The sequence below is a fragment of the Telopea speciosissima genome, chromosome 4 (assembly GCF_018873765.1).
Source record: "Telopea speciosissima isolate NSW1024214 ecotype Mountain lineage chromosome 4, Tspe_v1, whole genome shotgun sequence".
Lineage (NCBI taxonomy): Eukaryota > Viridiplantae > Streptophyta > Magnoliopsida > Proteales > Proteaceae > Telopea > Telopea speciosissima.
This window is the reverse complement of record NC_057919.1, coordinates 5,461,928-5,481,116: the sequence shown is the minus strand read 5'-3', so window position 1 is coordinate 5,481,116 and position 19,189 is coordinate 5,461,928. Positions and strand designations below refer to the sequence as shown.

General features: G+C 39.7%; 3 protein-coding genes across 3 annotated transcripts; 2 read left to right on the top strand and 1 right to left on the bottom strand.

Annotated features, from left to right (window-relative positions):
- The first annotated feature begins 950 nt into the window (after positions 1–950).
- LOC122659673 lies at positions 951–1,650 on the top strand. The gene has a single exon (XM_043854773.1). The coding sequence runs from the start codon at positions 958–960 to the stop codon at positions 1,648–1,650; it is 693 nt and encodes a 230-aa protein (XP_043710708.1). The 5' UTR covers positions 951–957.
- A 4,084-nt stretch (positions 1,651–5,734) lies between these two features.
- LOC122658197 (putative pentatricopeptide repeat-containing protein At3g23330) lies at positions 5,735–8,572 on the top strand. The gene has a single exon (XM_043853109.1). It carries the CDS (start codon positions 5,735–5,737, stop codon positions 8,570–8,572), a length of 2,838 nt encoding a protein of 945 aa, XP_043709044.1.
- Positions 8,573–9,814: 1,242 nt separating this feature from the next.
- LOC122660058 (methylthioribose kinase) lies at positions 9,815–18,319 on the bottom strand. The gene is made up of 6 exons (XM_043855231.1): positions 18,030–18,319; positions 16,990–17,299; positions 15,817–15,991; positions 15,480–15,681; positions 11,169–11,383; positions 9,815–10,034 (listed from the first exon to the last, which is right to left on the bottom strand). The coding sequence occupies exons 1-6, from the start codon at positions 18,213–18,215 to the stop codon at positions 9,875–9,877; spliced, it is 1,248 nt and encodes a 415-aa protein (XP_043711166.1). The 5' UTR covers positions 18,216–18,319; the 3' UTR covers positions 9,815–9,874.
- Positions 18,320–19,189: the final 870 nt, after the last annotated feature.

Sequence of the window (19,189 nt, the reverse complement as noted above, 5' to 3'; positions counted from 1 at the left end):
TTAGGCCGAATGACTTTACCTTGGGAAGCCTCCTCAAAGCAAGTTCTTTTCGATCTGAGGGAGGTTTCAACCGCCAGACAGCTCCATGGGTGGTTAATACGGGCTGGTCTTGGCCAACATGCCGAGCTGCGTGATTCGTACACAATCTATAATCATATAATCCCTTAGAAACACATAACCAACCTTTAATTCGATTTTATCAGTTTCTATTCAGTTTAGAACCATTGGTTCTCTAATTATGAATAACTGAAAAATAACCTATAGAATCAGAATCGAGTCATTTCTCTGTAATCCGATTCGATTCAATCGTTTAAACACCCTTACTCCGCACCCCGTCACACGTAAAATTATGCTTATTGCGCTTTGCAATGATTGTGAGTTGAGAATGTAAGATTTTGGTGGATCATATCCTTTATAAAGCTAAGTAAGATTTCTCTCAAATCTTATCTTAATGGAGGAAGTTTTCTTTCACCCAAGGTGAAAAAATGAGTATCTCTTCAATCATGATAGTTTGGTGACTCAAATTAAGATATTCTCTCTTCAGTACGTCAAGGAAAATCACAATTTGGATCCTCTACTGGCGAGCTGTCCGGCAGGATCCTACTATCAAGACACAGCAAGGCGAGGAATGACTGCCTTATCCCTGCCTGAGCGTCTTGCCCTAATGAGGGTAAGACGATCATTTACCGCCTTGTTGTGTCTTGACAGTAGGGTCCTGCCGGGCAGCTCAGCAATAGAGGATCTAAAGATTCCCTTTGAATAGTCAAAGTCAGAGTCAACTTATGATGACTCGTTTTCTTTTTGTTTCCATTGTGCGGGTGGGTGGGTGGGTGGGTGGGTGGGTGAGTGGATCTGTGGATGGGTGTGTCACACGGTGAGCAGGGGAAGAGGATGGATGTTTCTTTGTTATATAAAGAAAACTTAGATGTCTCGTAATCCTTCAGAAGCAAAACGTTCATGGCTGCTCAACGAAGGTTCGTCTTCTATCTCCTATCAACTCTGGTGGTAGTAGCAATCACAGCTCTGCAGAGTGTCAATGCCGTGGAATATCAAGTAATCAACAACGCCACCGGAACAACCGGAGGAACGAGGTTTTCGAACGAAATTGGCATCAACTACAGCAAACAGACCCTGATATCAGCCACCCAATTCATCTGGCGAACCTTCCAGCAGACGAGCAACGCTCAAAAAAAGAGTGTAAAGAGTGTGAGCATGATCGTGGAGACCATGGATGGAGTGGCCTACGCTAGCAATAACGAGATCCACGTCAGTGCAAACTACATCGGGAGCTACTCCGGCAACGTGAAGACTGAGATCACCGGCGTTCTGTACCACGAGATGACACACGTTTGGCAGTGGAACGGAAACGGACAGACTCCTAGTGGTTTGATCGAAGGGATTGCAGATTACGTGAGGTTGAAAGCTGGATATGCGCCTTCCCATTGGGTGAAACCTGGTGGAGGGGATAGGTGGGACCAAGGCTACGATGTCACCGCTTACTTCCTCGACTACTGTAACAGTCTCAGTAATGGATTCGTGGCCGTTCTCAACAAAAAGATGAGGACAGGTTACAGTGTTTCCTTCTTCCAGGAACTGTTGGGGAAGACGGTGGATCAACTATGGTCTGATTACAAGGCCAAGTATGCGTGATATATCTGGTAGCATTAATCTTTTACCCTATAATATTATATTTTAGGCACCGTATGCTTGAGTATAGAATAAGGAACTGTTGGAAACAATCTTAATTAAATTCCAACAGGCACCAATATGTAATGTTTACTTGAGGAGACTAAAACACTGGAAATGGTGATTAGTAAAGGCAGAATTATATGTCATGTTTGTTGAATTCTTGTATCATCATCTTTTGACTTTGAGACCTTCTACCAGAAAAAACAAAAAAAGACTGAGAGAGTCCATGATTCTAAGTATCGTATCGGGCGATACGTATAGGTTTTAAATATGGCCAATTTCGATATTGTGCCGATTCTGTATCGCTGACATGGTAAAGACAAGGGGTAAAATGGCCAGTAAACTCATTTTTAAGGAGATTCAGGGATAATTTTGTCCGATATCGATTTTGAAAGTGACCGATACCCGATCTGATACCATGCACTAGAACCATGTTTGAAACAACAAATTAAGCTTGATGGACAAGGAATCCATGCTCATATCCGCTACAGAGTTCTACAATGGTCTTTGATTGTTTGTAAGAAGGATCCCGATCTTCTACAACCCTGCTCGAGCGGCCAAAGCAGCGCAGACCATGTGAGGCGTACATTTACTACCTTACCCCTACCCGAGCGCCTTGCCCGAGTAGGGGTAAGGTGGTCATTTTGCACCTCATTGTGCCTGCACTGCTATGGCCGCTAGGGTAGCTATGTTGTAGAGGATCTGTTTCCTTGTAAGAATTAAGAGGTAAAAATTTTACTGCTACACCTGTAGCAAGAAAGTTCCCGCTATATGGCTAGCAGTCGAGAAAATGGAATAATTCACTTTCCCTTTGGGTTCATAAATACCCTATTTTTCTACCAATAAATAAATAAATATCCTATTTTAATATTTTTTTAAATACTCTTTAAGATCCCATTTTCTTGACTATCTAAAATATCTTTGAGATCTCATTTCCTTGGCTGCCAGCCTTGTAGCAGGAACATGACAGTGCCAGCGCTGAAGAGATAAGTTGGTGGTGATATGAAAATTGGTGGATCAAATCCTTGAAAATGTTGGCTGGAACCCGCCTCTTAGTAGAGTTTGCCTCAAAAGTTCTACTCTCCCATATTCACCGCGTGCTTTAAGGCATACCTTCTTACTCTGCCCCTACGTACTCTCTTTTACTTTCCTTTTCGAAATGCTTCAATTGGACGACTAATTCTTGCGTGGACCAAGGAAATCAAAGGTCCGCTTCCACAATTTCATCTATATTGAATCGATGTATCAGAATAGCTTATATAATCCAAATCCTCTCTTGTGCTTCACAATTTGTATACAGAAGGTCAACATGATTAGGGAAGAGAGATAATGCTACGGAGGAGAGGGAGTATGTGTAGGAAAATGTATACTATTAACAATATATACATCATTTTTCCAATTATATATAAAAGTTGTATTAACATTTCTAATGGGGAAGCAACTCTTGTCAATTGTCATGGTGGTGACTGAAGAGCACTAGCCTAAGTCCTAGGGAGAGGTCCCAAATTTAATTCTTCAGTATCCCCATCAGATGTGTAGCATCCTATAAGTCTCCCCCGTGGGGCTGCCATCCTAGTTTCCCATGGGCCCTTGATGGAAATAACAAAGAATAAAGGGGAAATTTCATGGACACCCCCTGTAAATATATGAAATATCACGGATATACCAAACTATATCAAAATATCAACCTTCCCCTTGATGTTAAGCACAATTAGCACCCAAAATTAAAATGTCCATTTTAACCCCCAAGTAGTTATTTAAATAAATAAAATAAAGAATGGAATCCCATCTTCCCATCTTCTTCAACTCTCCTGCTCTTTTTTTCAGTTCTTAAAATATCAACTTCAGATTTTGTAGGTCACCGCCCATCGCAAATAGCAAAAAAACTGAATCGACCTTGGCCGATTGTCAAGCAACTGTAGGCTAGCAGCCCTCTCGGCCACGGGTTGCGATGGGTTTAAGTACCGCTGCCATGGGTTGGGCTGCTGGTACGGGGTATGCGAGGGGTAAGAGAAAAAAACAGCCGCCGACCAAAAGGCTAAACAGCCACAGGCGGCAAGGGTTTGGAGGGCTGGATGCCTGGATATGGGCTGATTACATGGTGATGCACAGTCCTGAATATGAAATAATTTGCTTATGATTGGGAGTGAATAACTTCAATAATTTGATCAAACTCCAAACCTCTCTGCATCAATTTATAATAAAGCCATTAGTGATCAGAGACTAATGGGAGATCAAGCCGGTTGAAAACTAAATTTTTTTTTAAGATAAAAGAAGACTTCTACCCAGATTTGGGAAAGATTTCACCACGCTCAAAACTGTGAAGTTGTTGCAATGTTATGATTTCACCAATATTGAAAACTTTCTTTTTTTCTTTTTTTTTCTTTTTTTAAGATAAAGAAGACTTCTACCCAGATTTGGGAAAGATCAAGCCGGTTAGGCAGACATGGAGAAGGATTTGCATAGCTGGAGGATCTGCAACTTCTTGGCCGCAGGCCATCAAGCCCAGATCTGGATTTTTGTTTTGTGTGCAAAACAATAAGATAAAGATGACGATCTCCATGCAGAAAATAGATTTTACTTTACTCGTTCAAACCTCAAATATAGTATCTCCTTTTTTTTTTCTTGGCTCATCTTGAAATTTCCCAGTTCTTGCTTCTTCTACCTTAGACCCAACGAATTGAAGACGATGAAAAGAATGGTTTGTAATTTGGGTTTTACCCTTAAGGGTATTATGAGAACTTCCCCCTATGATAAGGGTAATTTCGTCATTATAAAAGAACTAACAGCAACTTAACTGCACAAATCTAACGGGGTGGACTAAGTTGAAATAAAAACATAAAGTAAAGGTAGTCTATGATATTTTGCCAAAGTTTGGCATGTCCGTGATATATTGGATACTTACAGGGGGTGTCCATGACATTAACCCAAAAATAAATAATTGCATGTCATACCGTGAACTTTTTTTGAGGGAAAAAGAATGCTAACCGGTTGTGTGGTTTAGCCTGGTTCTACACCTAGACACAAACCAATGCCTTTGTGCATGAAAAAACAATTCACCCCCTAGTGTCCTATGGAATCGTTATGCCCTCCAATTCGTTGCCCCCTCCAATTCCTCCAATTCCTCACATGGGGGCGGAAATGACCACCCTACCCCCTACCCGAAAACACTATCCAAGGTGGGGTCCACTCCCCCCTATTAGAGGAATTGGAGGTACCCGCAAATTGGAGGTGATAATTATTCGTGTCCTATGGGCCCTTGATGGGAATAACTAAAAAATAATAATAGCATGTGATATAGTGAACTTATTTTTAGGGAAAAAGAATGCTAACCAGTTGTGTGGTTGGCTTGGTTCCTATGCCTAGATAGCAACCAATGCCTTTGTGCATGAAAAAAAACCAATTCACCCCTAGTGTTCAATGGGCCCTAGATGGGAATAGCCAAAAAATAATAATAGCATGTGATACCATGAACTTATTTTTAGGAAAAAATAATGCTACCTAGTTGTATGGTTGGCCTGGTTCATGCGCCTGGACACAAACCAATGATTTTTGTGCATGAAAAAACATTTCACCTCTTAGTAAAATCGAAAAATTGCATCTAAACTAAGAATTTTTATCCAATGCTGTAACTGCAGCGCTATTGTGTGTATCATACGGCGCAGCAGCGGCCATGTGTGCACAGCAGCCCCACTGTGCATACATGACAGCGCTGCTGTAACTGCAGTGGATAACTCTGTACGCACTTACATTGGCTACCACGCTGATGCATGGGCCTTTTTTTTTTTTTATTTAAGAAATAAGGTAAACTAAATCCATGGTTTCTAAGGTCTAACACACTCAAGGTTTGGAAAAATAGGCCAAGATTTTCTTCAACAGTAGAGATGACAAAATACAAAACGGGGATGAGAGGACCAGACGAGTTTATCTGGATTCAATCCAAGAGAATCAAACGGTCTGGCCATCTGGTTTTTGGCCTTTCTATGTCCTTCGTAGTTCGTATTTCCTTGCTTATGACTGGACGTTTAACACATTTCCGTCCACCATGGCAACCGTGGCAACTGTTTCTTCACTTGCCATATCAGTACCTACTTCCGTTGGCCAACTACCTAACGACCATTTAAACCGTCATTACGTCAGCTCCATCTTTCATAACTGTAAGCAGAGAGCTTCATTTCTCCAATCCTTGCGTGCCCGGGGACGATTAGAAGAGGCTTCGCAACTACTACTTGAACTAGACGACAATGGATTTTCTCGTTGCCGGCCCAGCATCTTCGACTATAACAAACTACTCACGTCTCTCACTAAACAAGGAAGATTGGATGATGCACGTAAACTGTTCGATAAAATGCCATATAGAGATGAGTTCTCTTGGTCTACCATCATTTCTTCTTATTCCTGGTGTGGGAATTCCTTGGAAGCGTTTCATTTGTTTGAGGAAATGTTGGAAGAAGGCTTTAGGCCCAATGACTTTACCTTGGGAAACCTCCTCAAAGCAAGTTCTTTTCTTAGGGAGGTTTCAACCGCCAGACAGCTCCATGGGTGGTTAATACGGGCTGGTCTTGGCCAAGATGCCGAGCTGCGTGCTTCTCTCATAACCATGTATTCCAATTATGGACTCTTGAATGATGCACTACGGGTTTTTGACGAGGTCCCTGTCTGTTCTTTAGATGATGTCCTGTCTTGGAATTCAATAATTGCTGCCTATGTCTTAAATGGATGCTTGGTTGAAGCCTTTAGACTGTTTGCTGCTATGCTCTGTACTGGAGTGTCAGCCCCAACCGAGCAAACTTTTGCTTGCATTCTCAATGCTTGTGGTTCTGTGGGAGCTGAGAGATATGGAATGGTAATTCATGGAAGGATCATCAAAGATGGTCTAATTGATGCAACAATGGTTGGAAATTCTCTTGTTACATTTTACAGTCGGTGTGAGAAATTGGAAGATGCAAACCAATCATTCAATTTGATATCAGAGAAGAATGTCGTGTCATGGAATGCAATCATAGCAGGGAATGAACAGAATGGAGAAGCTAAGGCTGCCATAGATGTTTTCCAGACGATGCTAAGATCTGGACCTGTGGTACAACCAAACCGCATCACTTTTCTTAGTGTGATTAAAGCTATTTTTGGAGTTTCGGCTTTAAAGCATGGACAAGAGATTCATGGTCATATGATCAGATCAGGAATTGAGGTTTTAATAAGCATAGCAAACTCATTAATCGCCATGTATTCCAAGTGCAGGGAAATGGGCAAAGCAAGGGTTGTTTTCAACAGGGCACCATTAAAGGATGTGGTCACATGGAATTCCATGCTGACAGCATATCAGCAGCATGAACAATGGGAGAACTGCTTCAAACTCTTCAAGGAGATGCAGCTATCTGGAATTAAGCCAGATGATCATACTTTTACTATTATTCTTGCTTCTGCAACGTCTAACACATCCGGGTCTAAGTATTTCAGAGGAGGAAAGGAGATTCATGGCTACATAGTAAGGAGGACTTCTTCAGTAGGAATGGCTACATCCACGAGCAATGCCCTCCTCACAATGTATGCAAAGTCCAACCGGATGGCGGATGCCAAGAAGATTTTTGACAGTATGGGCATTAGGGATTCATACTCTTGGAATGCGCTGATGGATGGATATTCCATGAATGGGCAGCCTAGTGATGCTATCATGATCTTTCTGGATATGAATGAGCAGTACTTCCCGGCAGATAATTTCACATTTTCAGTAGTTCTCACTGCCTGTGGTCGATTGGTTTCCCTGCAACTAGGAAAGCAATTTCATGCTATTATCATAAAACACAGCCACCAGAAAGTCCTTACCGGTGAGACATGTCTATTGTCGATCAATAATGCCTTGATATCCATGTATTCAAAGTGTGGAAGTGTGAAAGATGCGACCCTAATATTCTCCAAAATGGAAAGGAAAGATGTCTTCTCCTGGACGGCCATGATCACAGGGTATGCACATCATGGAATGGCCTATGAATCTCTCCAACTCTTCAAGAGGATGGAAGAAAACAATGTCAAGCCTAATTCTGTAACCTTCCTTGGACTGCTTACAGCTTGTGCTCATGCAGGTCTAGTTGATGAAGGTAAACACTACTTCAGCTCAATGACGAAGGATCACGGTGTAAAGCCAAGCGTTGAGCATTATGCTTGCATGGTTGATCTGTTTAGTCGTTTAGGTGACTTAGAAAGTGCTCAGAAATTGGTTGACGCAGGAACTCCACTCTTCGATCCCAACCATGGTGATTCCGTGAGTCTTTGGAGAGTGTTACTTGGGGGATGCCATGCTCATAAGCAACTTCAGCTTGGTGTGTATGCTGCAACCAGGATTCTTGAGTCAGAGCCTGAAGATGAGACTACCCATATCCTTCTGTCAAATCTTTATGCTGCTTCGGGTATGTGGGAGGATGCAACAAGGGTGAGGAAATTGATGAGAAACAAAGGGTTGAAAAAGGAAGCTGGTTATAGTTGGATAGAAGCAGCAAACAAGAGACACATCTTGGTGGCTGGAGATATATCTCACCCATGGAGGAAGGAGATCTATGAGAAGATGCAGGAGTTGGACAACAGATGTAGAGCAATAGGCTATGTCCCAAGGACTACCGATGTGCTTCACGATGTTGAAGAGTTGCAGAAGGAAATAATTGTAAGTTTTCACAGTGAGAAACTGGCTGTGTCATTGGGTCTATTACAGAGATGGCCCAAAAGCAAAGCTGCAATCAGGATAATCAAGAACCTACGAATATGCAGAGATTGTCATAACTGGATGAAGTTTGTTTCTCAGGTGGAGGGAAGAGAGATTGTGCTAAGAGATTCACGTCGGTTTCATTTCTTCAAGGATGGGAAATGCTCATGTAGCGATTATTGGTAGCAAAATAACAAGATAAAAAGAGGAAAAAGAAGGAAAAGAATGTCAATTGATTTGGAGATTCAGAAGATTACCTGTTATTCTGAATTTTCTTTCACACATGGTGAAGGAGGAATCCCTTCACCAGTATCATTGATCCTCTCTAATTGGACTATAGAAGGATATTTTCGACCTTGTACTATAGCAAATTCAGTCACACGGTAAAATCACCAGTAATGAGGGGACTCTTCTTTCTCCACAGATGGAGGGAAAAATTTGTAGATGTAACAGGAAATAGTTTTTTCACTCTTCATGGGGCCGGGCGATAATTTCAAACCCCTGTGTGTATGAGGTGGGGCATGCTTCCCTACAGGGAAAATTATCTCCTCAAGTTCCCTGCCCGTACGGGCCAGAACTGGAGGAGACAAAGATCCTTCCCTACAGAATTCTTTTAATATTTAAGCAAACACAAGTCAGATCGCATCGCACCCTTCCCTACACAGCAAAATCAATTTAACCAAAGTAAATTTCACTTGGACATCTCTAGGTTCAGCCTTAACTAAATTGCCTCTTAGCCATCCAAGTTCTAAACTAATACTCAGCTTCACTAAAGTTGCACTTTATATATTTTTCTGTAATTTAAACCTTGGATTCTCGACATCTTCCATTTTTTTAGTATTTCATTTCTCCACCCTCATCAATGAAACAAGAGTAAAATGCCTTCGGTATGCATAACGTTGTGTAGCTGGCATGTTCCTTTATTCATGAATAAAGGTAGCGTAATGCCTTCGGTATGCATAATTAACATTTTGATGTATCTACAATCTTAATCAACAATTTAGGCAACCATGAAACCAACAGTCTCTCATGAATTCCCATACCCCGTTTTGACAATATATCGTTGGCTCGACTCCAAAACACGACTGTTTTGACAATAGACCATTGGGCCGATTCCAAAACACAAGAGTCTCCAAAAATATGACCAAAGGGATGCTGACCATAACTGTCACGGCGTGTAGGCGACCCAAGGCATTGGAGGGGGGGGTGGACACAAGACGACCAAGGCGACTGGGGGCATGCCCTGACAACTATGATGTTGACAATATAACTCAGAGGTCATTACCCTGTTATGATACGAAAGAAAAAGAAAGGGGGAAACAAAGAACTGAAAATACCCATACTAGGTATGATAACATAATACCATAGCTCAACACTTTTTAACAGGGTCGGGGTGTTGGGAATAAACACTAATACAACTTGTTTTAAATCATCCCCACGAAGACCAACCAAACAAGAAACCAGCTAATCATGGTTTAAAATTTTAAATTACTGAATGGTTGCTATAACTTGACTGACGGTTTTGAATCCACGTCTTTCCTTCAGAAGCATCTTTGCAAAGTTGAGAGCTCTGCGCTCACAGTCTGCTCTTTTGCTAGCATCCTGAATTGATTCAAAATCTTCAACATGAGCTACACCCACTAGTCTCCTGCAAATTAACATATAAATAGTTGAGTTGTAAATATTTCAAGTGAATATTAGCACATAGGACCACGTAACTTAAATCAGATAACTTGAAGAAATAAGATAATAACTGCAAAGGGAGGTTGTTTCCACCCTGGGCCCCATTTCCTTTTGCAGTTGGTATGTCAATCCATATTAGACTAGTTAAAACCACGCCATCATCTGATGATTTTTGAGTTCAGCTCATTCCCCCTTGTAAGTAATTATCCATCATTAGATGTTGAGTTGGTGGCAACAATAAGGACATTAAACATATGTCTAAATATCTCAATAATTCTTGTGTTCCTTGGTTTATGAACATTTCCTAGCGAATGAGTAATTCATGAGGCAGATCAGTGCTAAGCTTCAAGACGCCAAACTATTTGGATATTAAACAAGATCTGTTTTAAGATGTATTTCCTAAAAAATATACAAACTGGGTTTGTTTCTTTTGTCCCATTTACCCGAAGGGCATTTTTAAATGTAAAAAGCTAATGTTGTCAGCTTGGCAGCTGGCATAAACTTATCTCAAGTAGCTCACCCAAGAAGTAGAGATCAAGGTCAGTAAAAGCTTAGCAGTTGGCATGCAATTGTACAACCGTATCTGTGTTATCCTCCAAAGAAGTAAGGGTGGAGTTCATGTACGTTATGAGGACTTGTACACAAACTACCATTGAACCTAACAGGATTTTGTGCAAGTTGAAATTTGATACACTATCCACAGGTAAGTAAAAAGGTTTATGGTTTCTTCAAATGTGAATGATATTGGAGAACTATCTTTTGGTCCAGAAAATAATAAAATGTCACCAATACCAAACAAACTTTCAAGTTAATAAAGGCCCATAGAAAAGTTAAGAATAGGAACTACAATCGAACCTTACAGGATTCTTTGCAAGTTGAAGTTTGAAAAACTAGCTTCAGGTAAGTGAAAATGTTTATGGTGTTCCTCAAACATGAATGACATTTCAAAACTATCTTATGGTCTAGAAATATGGCATTGGATGCCGATATGAATGCAAATATTAGTGCCAACCCACTACCAATTGGGAAGATAAGGGATATAGAAAAACAAAGCAGCAGGTAGAGAAAATAAAGCAGAGAGAATGGATAAGCTTGTGACCTTATCATTTTAGCAGCCCCAAATCCAAGACTGTCATGAAACAAGTTCTCCATGTACTTTATCTTTGCGAACAGCCGAAGCTCGGGGCTATTATATATATCAGGAAAATATAGCTCACCAGGTCCATCCTTGTGATGATGCCAAAGTGTGGTAAATTTTTTCTCAAAGAGGTTCCATGTCTCATCTATGGTTGTCAAGATCCATTTTTTGTATCCCTGCATGAGAACATCCATAATTCATTAGAAAACATCGTTTATACCACCCATGGTAATATATGATGGATTTAAGTATGAAAAACATGAGTTTTCTGACCCATGAACTGTTTTCTACATCCCGAGGATCATAATACTGCATACTTGCAACCTATTGGGGGGCAGGGTGAATCTTAATACACTAGTTTGACGAACCCAAACTTCTTCAGATCCCAGAATCAGAATAAGGGATGCTCTGGAAGGCAAATAATGTTGATGCAAAAGTCCACTTTCCTTGAGATTACAAATAATGATTGCTTCACTGTCCTTCAGGACCAGCTATCCCGCAGATAATAATTCCCAAAATTGATACCAGTTCTTACAAGAAGTATCTTAAATTGGTGGAACTTTGGGAACCATAAGAATAGAGGAGACAAAGAAGCAAAGGAATAAATTGCCAAAGAAAAGCTAATGAGGGCCTCTGGGCTTTCCCAGTGAATAAGAAAATGGTGTAGGAACCGATTAAGATACAAAAAACTTGGGTGTTCATGCATCCAAGCTGGGTTTAGAAAATACTGCCCTGCTGTTTTTCCCTTTTGGAGTATATTTTAATTCACATCAGGAACTCACTAGTCTGCACAATAACTCCACAGGTTCAATAATATGTTCATATTTGTACGAGGCAAACAATCAAATAACAAGGGATAAGTGTCTTAAACTATTAAGATCCACTTCTTTATCCTTGGAACCAACCTCATGGCTGAAACAATGTCAAATTTAGAATTTTCAAGTCGAAATCAGAAACGACTCCAAGATCCTGGTAGTACAAAAACTCGTGAAATCTCGGTCGAGATCTCAAGAATTTCGAGTATCTCGACCAGGGCAAAACGAAATGATACTTCGTTATGAAAAAATACTAAATCTCAAACGAGATTTCGATCATCTCGTGATATCTCGAGATATTGTTACATCTCCCAAGATATCGAGATTCCCCTTTCAAATCACTTAATACAAAAGACAGAAACTCGTTAGTCTCGGTCGAAATTTCGACCGAGACTCACAAGGCTGCTCTTTTGTGGTTTTTTCTTCTTTGTTCTTCATTCTTCACCTGCTCATTGCTTAATTGTGTACTGTCCTTCGAATCTTCGCTGCATCTACGCCGAAAGCACTTGGAGAATACAGGAGTGAATACGCCGGAGTTGGGGAAGAGAGACCAGTACTTCCCTTGCTAATAACTCCAACAATGATTACCTTCAGCATGTTGATGATGCAATTTACATGGCAACTGTGGATGACTACACTCGTTTCTTCTCCCAGACTATGATGTGGCATTCATATGTCCTACAGTCGGAGAACAATACACGTCGGCTCCATCGGACCATGAGCGGGGTAGATCCTGGACGGCGGAGTAATTATTATTAGAATATTTGTAAACATTTGGGTCACTTGATGACTACTTGACTTGTATTGGGAATTTGGGATATTGATATCATCTTGTTAATTTGTTATTGTTATTGACTTATTGTACTTAATATTATGACTTAAGTTATGACTTATGAGTCATTGAATTTATGTCTCCAAGTGAATTTACTTGTTTAAATTACTTATTAGTTATTAATATGTGACTTATTTCCTCTAATACTTAAGTATTAAACAATGTGTGTGTGTGTAATTAACTAAGTTATACATTAGGATTCAACCGTATACTGCCAATTAACGGTGCAAATCCAAAACACCATTTTGGTGACTATTTTTGCAATTTGGACATTTACATTTGTTTATATAACCTAAAATAGGGTTTCCATAAAGTTTTAGGCCTTTGGCCTAAAACCCACAGAAATGACCTACCGAAACCTTGCTGAAAAAGTATAATATTTCGACTGAAATATCTGAAATTTCGGATATTTCGGTCAGCCCGAAATACCAAAACGAAACGAGTTTTCGAACTATGGGTAGAAATGATCAACTCAGTTAAGAGTTAAGACAGAAATGAGAAATCAGTACAGAGGCTGCAGCTTAAAGGCTAGTGGTGTAGACAAGCACTACAAACAGTTCATACGCTTAAGAAGAAGCAGGCCCACAGTTCTTCAACTGGGTTTGGTTCAAGCCAGACCAAGCCATGGTCTGGGTGTTACCGGTTCACTAAAAAACAGAATCACGGGTCCTTATTGTAGTACTACTACTACATAATTAGTGTGGTTTCTATTTTGTTTTTTAGTAGTACCTTTAGTTTCTAATAAGTTGTTTAAATTTATTAGTTACTTGTTGTATAAGGATCAAGTACTACAGCTAAAGGAATAGGGGCCATCCCCGTGATTTTATCAATGAAAACTTGGATTTTGTGCCTTTGTTGCTGTGAGAAACAGTTGTGTGCAAAGATTAAATTAGGGTTAGTGAAAAACTGACAAAGGTCATAGGTGAGAGGCCTTGGTCATATCCCCTATTCTTCCCTCTTCTCTCTTCCTTCTTTTCCCCCTTTGCTTCTATTTTATTTCCCCGTAACATTGGTCTCTATGAAGCTGTCAGAGACCTGAAATGGTGCTATTGCCTCCTGGTACCATTGGAGTAACGTACTGTTGATGGTGATTCGAGAACAAGAGCAGACCGTCCTCCATCCTTCAATACCCTGTGGCATCTATTCTTGAAGTTCTATTGCTGGAGTGTTCCATCTCTCATATCTTCTAATCTGCCCAGTAGATTATCATGGTGTTTTGAAGAGATCGTCTACTGTTGGAAACCTTCCATTGGCCCTAATCTCAGCCTCATCCAATAGCTGGATATGCTACAAGTTAGTAAGTTACTAAATCTGTCCCTGGTTTCTAATTTCAGACCTTCAACCATATTTTATCAATCAAGCCATCAGCTGATCAAGCACAGATTCTAGACAAAGTATGCATGGACAACGTAAGATCAGCCTAATTTTTTAAGGGTTTTGATACAGAAAAATCACACGTGTGGGCTTATTTTAGCGGAAAAAAGTCTTGGGTTGGATTATATATGTGTTGGGCCTTTAGTCCAATAGGTTTTCTTTGTAATAGGACACTTTACTGGGCCTAAATTATGGGTAGCAGGTAGTAATACGGTATTTAATTTATTAGGTTAGTTTGAGTTGTTTTATTTCATTAAGTAATTGTTATTTACTTGGTTGTTAAGAATAGGATAGAGTCTTGTTGAATAGAACTCTTGTTCCTACATTGGATAGAGTTTTAATCATATGGAACACCTACTCTAACTAGTTAAGGTAATTAAGGGGCATCTATCTAAATCTGACATTTCTTATTTCTTGACACACATCTGAGATCACAGTAACCGCAGGTCATCCTAAGAATTCCTACGATTTCAAATTCAATTTCTGAACTTGGATCATTACCAATCTGTTGGAACTCTTTTGGTCAATAATTTATCCTTTAAGCTACTGATTTTTGCTATCATTAAGATTAATCTTCTGTGGATATAACTCAGATCTGTTCACTAATCTATTGTTGTTATCATACCTGTTTTTGATCAGTTTCTGTCCTGTATTTTGTGAGTTACTAGAATTCTTAGTTTTTAGGATCTTAAATTGCAAATTCTGAAACAGGACTGGTTCATAAGATCCAACCATTGGATCAGGTTCTTCTTCGGTGGGCTTATTCTTGACCATATATCAGACCAACGACCAAGATTTCACTTCTATCTGAATTGTTGATTGCTATATATCTAAATTCTCTTGAATCTGGTTATTCTTTCGTCACTGTGATTCTGGAAACTAAGTTCTTAGGCTTCTAAAAACCCATCAGATTTGGTCTTCTATACTTCTATAGCATTTCTAGAAGCAGAAAGGTTTCTACTTCACCACTCCAATACGCTGCATTCCATACACCCAACCTTCCACACACACCCCACCTCCAACCCAAACCTAAAGAAGTGAGGTGAAAGTTAATTGATCACCAAAAAGTCAGAGCAATCAAAGAATCACTTTCATGGGGACACAAATTCAAGGCTTTTAATCATGAGTACTGACTTCAGACATAACCCCAAAAATAGTACGAAGTCCATCCAGGTATAAGAAATTTAAGTGTCATAAACTAATGACTCAACAACCAACTATGAAGTTATTAGAGATAAATGTGATACATACTCTGCGGTCATTTCCCTGATCAGCATGCCCATCTTGTGAAAAGAAAGACAAAAACAAGTTCCCCAGAAAGGCCCCTATATCATACCCCATTGGTCCATAAAATGCAAACTCTGGATCTATAACCTGAGTAGAATCACCAGTCACCATGACAGAACCAGTATGGAGATCCCCATGGATTAGTGCCTGGGCTCTCTCACAAAACCTGCAGGTTAAAAATAAATTATGAACTAGGAGGAATCAATATATAATATCTTAAAACTAACTGACAGTTATTTAAGTTCGTTAAGTCATCGAGAATCATGAAAAAAAAACATTTAGAGCAAGATCACAACAGTACATAGTTTTCAACTCAGCAACTTCAAGCTTCAAAGTATTATCATTCCGGACTGACTCAGCATCATGATCAAGATGAGGAGAAGTCCAGCGGTTATGTTGAGACACCCTGTAGGGGTCTGAGAATACAACCTGCTCAGTAAGCCTGCATAATTCCACGTTCCCACAAAATTCGGAAACTGCACAAAGCATGAAGAACACAACTCTCAGATCAAGCAAGCACCAATGAAAATAGAACACTGACAAGAGCAGTCATTTTCAAACCTAGCACCAATGACTAACTAAGCTTAATCACAACCAAACTTGGAACCTAGGCTAGTGGAATGGTTGTGCAAATCTACCCTAGGGTTTCTGGTTTGCATCCGCTTTTTATCAGATAAACACCAAGGTTATTGCTATTTTGACATCAGTAGTTCACAAAGCCAAGGAAACATCCTAATTTAAGATTCCAATTATCTGATTTAGGATATTGATTATTATAATAATACCTTCCTCTTGATTTAAGATTCCAAGGAAACATCCGCTTTATGATCAGCTGCTTCTGATCTTAGCTTACAAATTCACACTTCTTTTGCAAGCTTTTACATTGATAAACATATAACTATAGAATACACTTGGGTTCACAATTAATGGCTATTGTGTAATAAAATTCTGTACATACAGTTGGACTGGAATTTTTAAATTAGAATCAACACTAGTAATAAGATAAAGCATGTAATTATGTTTAAAAAAAAAAAACACTAAAACAGTAAACACAAGAGCCTATAGCACTGGAAACCCTAATCCATTCTATCATAGCACATAAAAGTAGTATATGATACAAAACTATATTAACTACACACATCCACCTCTTTTCCTGACACAGCTACTGCACTTGCCAAGGATAATTTCTGCTGGCCACATCCATTGGATGCAAAAGCTTTGAACCAAGGACTTGCAATGAAATCAACCCTTCAGAATGAAGAACAAGCTCGGCCCAATCAAATTCCTAGGGTAGGTGTACTAAAGAACCATCCATTGAACATGTATGATCTTGAAGGGGCATTAAAAGCTAAATATGGAGGAACAAGTGAGAGGAAATGCATTTTGTAAGTAGAGAAAATAGGTAAAGTGGGCTATGAAATAACAAGGAATCTGTAAAACTTGCACAAAACAAGGATGTACAAAGGTAACTTACCAGCTCGTTTGTGATCTGTGGTTGAAAGGTAAAGAAGGGATGTGAAGAAAAGAGTCTTTGCCATATAATCCGACATGTGCTCCGCAAGCAATGGGTATTCAACTCCAGCGATCAAACCTTTCCGCAAGATAATATGTGGAGGCTCCAGGTAACGCATTCCTATCAAGGACATAGCACGATCAAAATGATAAACTTCTGGTACATGATCAGCACATAATCGGCCATGCTCTTTTAAAGTCATTGCCTCAAAATATGCACGCTCCTTTGTCATAGGCCATGTCTCCCCTATGCAGCGGACGTAAGGAATAGCCTGCATTCGACAAAACCAAGATGGAATGACCACAATTCAGCAAAATAAAGTAAAAGGGGGGAGGAGAGGACAGAATAATGATTTCAAAAAAATAAAATAATCTCCTCGCATAGACTGATTGTACATTCATCCAATGGATTTGGTACTGAAGAAATCTCCTAATTTTCCTACCCTTTCAAAAGAATGGAATAGAATAAACGGCCAAGCATGGCATACTGGTTTTTTGAAGTGCCACTATTAGTATGCAAACTGTTGAACCATAGTAGCCACTCGAAGGGTATTGTACATCCTTGATTCAACCAAAACTAAAATGTATCTAACACTTAATGAAAAGTACTCTTTCATAAAAGGGCAGCAAGAACAATCAACACTATACTGTATCTAAACATTTAATGAAAAGTACTCTTTCATAAAAGGATAGCAAGAACAATTTCAAGGACTCAAAGCCCCTAACTTTTAGCAAACAGACACCGTATAAATTCAAGGAATTTCCATTTCCAAAAAGGAAGGAACGCATGAAGATCTAACATCGCCGCAACAGCTCTACTTCAGGGGAAACCGAACCATACTATCATGGAATCCCACCCATATATATGTAGCACGTAAACTACTCGACATTATTCCTCTTACAATCATTTGAAGTGGGTGAGATAGGACCTTTTACTCAAGTCCCTGATCCCCCAATAAAGAAAAAACGAATGAAGAAACTTAGTAAGAAGAAAAGAGTTACCTGCTTGATGACGAAAGAACCAGCAGATCCAACGACGATGTATACGAAATTGAGATTGCCGTCTCCGACTTCTTTGATATGCATACCATCGAGTTGGTTTCCAAGCTTCGAACTCAAAGCAGGTGTCGCCTTTATGTATTCCACCAGCGACTCCTCGTCCAATTTTCGGAAACCGTCCGCCTCCATGAACGGTGGCGCTGGTGAGTTGTAGTGACAATGTTGGCTGAGAAGCGGAGGAAGGGGGTCAAGTTAGAAAGATAAGAGGGAACGAACTGAACAAAGATAAAGTAGGGAATCAAAAACTCTTTTTTTTGGTAAAAGTAGGGAATCAAAACGACGGTACTGGTTTGAAGTTATTCGAAATAATTTATTGGATAAAGTTTTCTTCCTTATTTATTTCTTCACAAATCTTCTAAAACATGGGAATGGGATACCTTTGCCGCTTTGCGGTACAATGAACCTAGTCTGTTTCTTTGAATTTTGAAAACCCTTTTTTTTTTTTATGGTAAGGAATTTTGAAAACTAAACCCGGACGTATACAATGGAGCGTCAGAGCGTGGACCCGACTCGACCTGACCTCTTTTTTGTCTTTTTCTAAAGAAGGCCCAATCCAAAACCCATGAGGTTCAGGCGGAGCAACGATTGACAACCTCGTTGGGTTGCAATCTTTTAACCCCAAAAAACCTCCCCAAAATCCAACTAAGCGGAATAGGGAACGAAGCGGTCAGTGAGAACGGAATCGGTCTTAGAAACCCTGAAATCGGCAGGAACGGAATATCTATAATTGGGATTGGTCAGCGGTCAATCCAATTTCGAATTTTAGAACAATGAATAAGAGAGAGTAATCAGTTGAGAGAAGATATTCCATTTGGGTGTGTCAATCGATCGGTTTGGTCCAATTTTGATTGGGTTACATTGATACTGGGTTAAACCAGAGCCGGTAAGATAAATTTCGGTTTTAACCATTTCGGGTATGATCTTTTTCGGTAATAATCGATTTTCTTTGATTGGTCCGATCATCTTATTTTATATTGTATTTTTAAAAACGAATCCGAAGTGATTCAATAAGCATTCGATTTGATTCAGTTCAGGTTTTTCCAATCAGTCCAAACGGTTCGTGCTAGAATTTGACAACCTTGACTCCATTCAACAATTGGGCA

Bases quoted from the DNA above. Each gene is read 5' to 3' on its own strand.
- LOC122659673 (XM_043854773.1), top strand. From the start codon at position 958: ATGGCTGCTCAACGAAGGTTCGTCTTCTATCTCCTATCAACTCTGGTG.
- LOC122658197 (XM_043853109.1), top strand. From the start codon at position 5,735: ATGGCAACCGTGGCAACTGTTTCTTCACTTGCCATATCAGTACCTACT.
- LOC122660058 (XM_043855231.1), bottom strand. From the start codon at position 18,215: ATGGAGGCGGACGGTTTCCGAAAATTGGACGAGGAGTCGCTGGTGGAA. The intron at 15,682-15,816 runs GTACTGTTGTGA...TTTAACCTGCAG, and splicing joins GTTGCTGAGTTGAAAACTAT to GTTTTGTGAGAGAGCCCAGG. The intron at 10,035-11,168 runs GTCACAAGCTTA...GTTAATTTGCAG, and splicing joins GGGGCTGCTAAAATGATAAG to GAGACTAGTGGGTGTAGCTC.